Source organism: Chenopodium album, chromosome 6 (assembly GCF_948465745.1).
Source record: "Chenopodium album chromosome 6, dcCheAlbu1.1, whole genome shotgun sequence".
In the NCBI taxonomy this organism is placed as follows: domain Eukaryota; kingdom Viridiplantae; phylum Streptophyta; class Magnoliopsida; order Caryophyllales; family Amaranthaceae; genus Chenopodium; species Chenopodium album.
In genome coordinates, this window is record NC_137839.1 from 20,922,652 (window position 1) to 20,925,621 (window position 2,970).

General features: G+C 38.5%; 1 protein-coding gene across 1 annotated transcript; it reads left to right on the forward strand.

Moving 5' to 3' along the window:
- The first annotated feature begins 1,239 nt into the window (after positions 1-1,239).
- On the forward strand, positions 1,240-2,507 carry LOC145636773 (uncharacterized). The gene is made up of 2 exons (XM_081688324.1): positions 1,240-1,826; positions 2,099-2,507. Exons 1-2 carry the CDS (start codon positions 1,240-1,242, stop codon positions 2,505-2,507), a joined length of 996 nt encoding a protein of 331 aa, XP_081544450.1.
- The last annotated feature ends 463 nt before the right edge of the window (positions 2,508-2,970 follow it).

Sequence of the window (2,970 nt, forward strand, 5' to 3'; positions counted from 1 at the left end):
ATTTCCCGTGTCACGGTACACTTTGCCGTGTCGTGGTATACTTTTTTTTAGGGTTTTTATCATTTTAGGGTTCCGTGTGTTCCCTCAGCACATTTTTTCTATAAATACCCCCTCATTTCTGATGTATGGGGCATCAATTAATTCTCTATTTTTCTCTCTTCTATGCTCTATCCTAAACACTAGCCTACCCTTCTTTCAAAATTCCTTCTTCAAGCACTCCAAGGAGCGTCCGTACTTTACTCGTGGTTCTGTCCCAAAGCCAAGGCGTGAAAGGTAGAACTGTTTGAGGGTTTGGCCCCAAATCAACTCTACTTAATTTAATTTAATTTAATTATTGTTTTATCATTATTTCCTTAAAGTTACTAACTTGTTTATTATTTTGTAGTTGCAAGCAAACGGAATCAAAGTAAGACTTATGTTCCTTTTATTTCTATTTTTTTAACGATTTTATATTGTTGGAATTATTGTTGAATTGCTTCCAATATTAATTTTTATTTTATTATATTATTTATTGATCACCATATTGCATGTTTAAAGGGAATATGTAATTGAAAATCACGCCTAATAAGATAATTTGGACAACCGGTTTAGGTTCCTTTTTAATCTTGTTATTAATTCAAGTGATCACAATATTTTAGAATTATGTGTTACATTAATATTAAACCAATTTAGCTTAATAATAGTTTGGAGAAAATTGAATATTTTGTTTGTATGCCTTTGAGATTGCAGGAATCACTTTTCACTATAAGAATCGAGTAGAGGCCAATACGGGCGAATGTGACTCCATGACTCACTTCGTACCATAATCCCCGATCCTCCTTTCGTGTTTCTGAACCATATGGAGCTAGTAATCTCATGGATTATGAATGGGGTGTAACCTTCACGGGTCAATCGTTGTCCCTTAATCGTGGTTGCCTTTTATGATCCGTGAACGGTTTACAAGTTCCTTAAAAACTTGTTGGTAGCTCCCTACTTTCCTTGTCCCTAATCGTATATGTCAATTCCCACTTCCTATGAGTGCCAAGCATATTCACCACATGCTTTTAACGTAGGCGCACTTTGAGCGACGCCTACAGGTGGCTATGGTTATGGATTGTGTCTGATCGGTAAAATATTCTTTCATTGTCAACGGTGGTGTGTGTGGTTCGGTCACTCCTTCTAGAGGGCTTTGACAAGTTGACCCCTTATCCTCGTATTTGTTTATCCTTGTTAATGATTTCTTGTCTTATGCGAAAATCTATGATTTATGGCTCTATTCATGGGGCTAGAGCTAGTCGTAGAGGACCCGAAATTTCTCATATTCTTTTTGTAGATGACAATTTACTCTTTGCTAGAGCCAACCAAAGTGAATTATCGAAGATAGTTAAAATTCTCAACATTTATGAAGTAGCTTCCGGTCAGAAAATTAACTATGATAAATCGAAGGTCTCTTTTAGCAAAGGGGTTAGTGACTCAACACAAGAGGATCTTTTGAGTATTTTGGCTATGCGACAACTTGATAGACATTTGAAGTACTTGGGTATCCCTACCATTGCAGGAGGATCTAAAAAGGAAATCTTCATAGCTCTTAAGGATCGTATATGGAAGAAAGTGATGGGGTGGAAAGAAAAGCTTTTATCTCGTGCCGACAAGGAGGTCCTCCTCAAATATGTGATTCAAGAAATTTCGACCTATATCATGGGAGTATACAAAATACCTATGGGGATCATTGAGGATATACACTCTATGACGACTCGATTTTGGTGGGATGAAGATGTGAATAAAAAACGGGTCCACTGGAAAATTTTGAAGGATCTTTGGTCTTCGAAGTGCTTGGGTGGTATGGGGTTTACAGATTTGAGTGTTTTCAATGACGCACTCCTTGGTCGTCAAGCTTGGCGATTAATTTTAAAGTCGGAATATCTACTTAATTAGGTCTCCGTGCCAAGTATTATGATGGTAAGACTTTCCTTGACTCGAGTTTGGGATATGGCGGCAGTTAGTCATGGCGTAGTATTTGGTCATCGAAGTTTCTTATCAAGGAAGGAATTATATGGAGAATTGACAATGAATGCTCGGTTAATTTGTGGGATAACCCATGGGTTGACAATGGTGATAGCCGTTTCATCACTTCTGCAAGAGTTGATGACCTGGTAAATGTCAGTGATCTTATTGATCATGAAAGTAGAGAGTGGGATGTAGAACGCATCATGAGCAACTTTAACGAAAATGATACCTGCAGCATTTTGGCAATTCCTCTAAGTTCGAGAGATATCCCTGATATTATCTCTTGGACTTTTTCCATGGACAACAACTACTCTTATATGCTTGGCAAATCGTGTAATCTGGACGACTTTCACAAGTCTTGCACAGAAATTTGGAAACTTGAGGTGACCCCGAAAGTTCGCCATTTTCTATGGAGGATTTGCACTGGCACTCACCCCCGTTCGACCTTACCTCAGCTCAAATATCGACATATGGCTGATCAGGACGACTGTCCTTGGTGCCAGGTCACCCCGAAACGGTAAGACACGCCCTTTTTTTTATTGTTACATGACTCGCAATTTGTGGATTGACTGTGAATGTAGTGAGATGTCACTTTAGCAACAAGACATGAATTTTTTTAGAATTGTTTAACTAGACTCCTGGCGCAATATTGATAGAAAGAAAAAGTGCAAGGGGGCTATTTTGCTTTGGAATATTTGGGGGCATAGGAATGAGATGATTATTAAGGGGAATGAAACTCATTTCCCTATAATTGTTGAATGTGTGTTCTGATTGGCCTCTGATTGTGTTACATATGCTGACAAGATTTATGGAATAATTTAAAGTAAGAGCAGTAGCAGCCAGAAGAAATGGGTGGCTCCTCCGCAAGATACCATTAAACTCAATTGTGACGCTTCCCTTTGTGACGATGGTTGGGTGGGCTTAGGTGTTTAGGCAAATCTCAACAAGGATATATGAGAATCTGCTAGGTTTGAGGGGTAATAA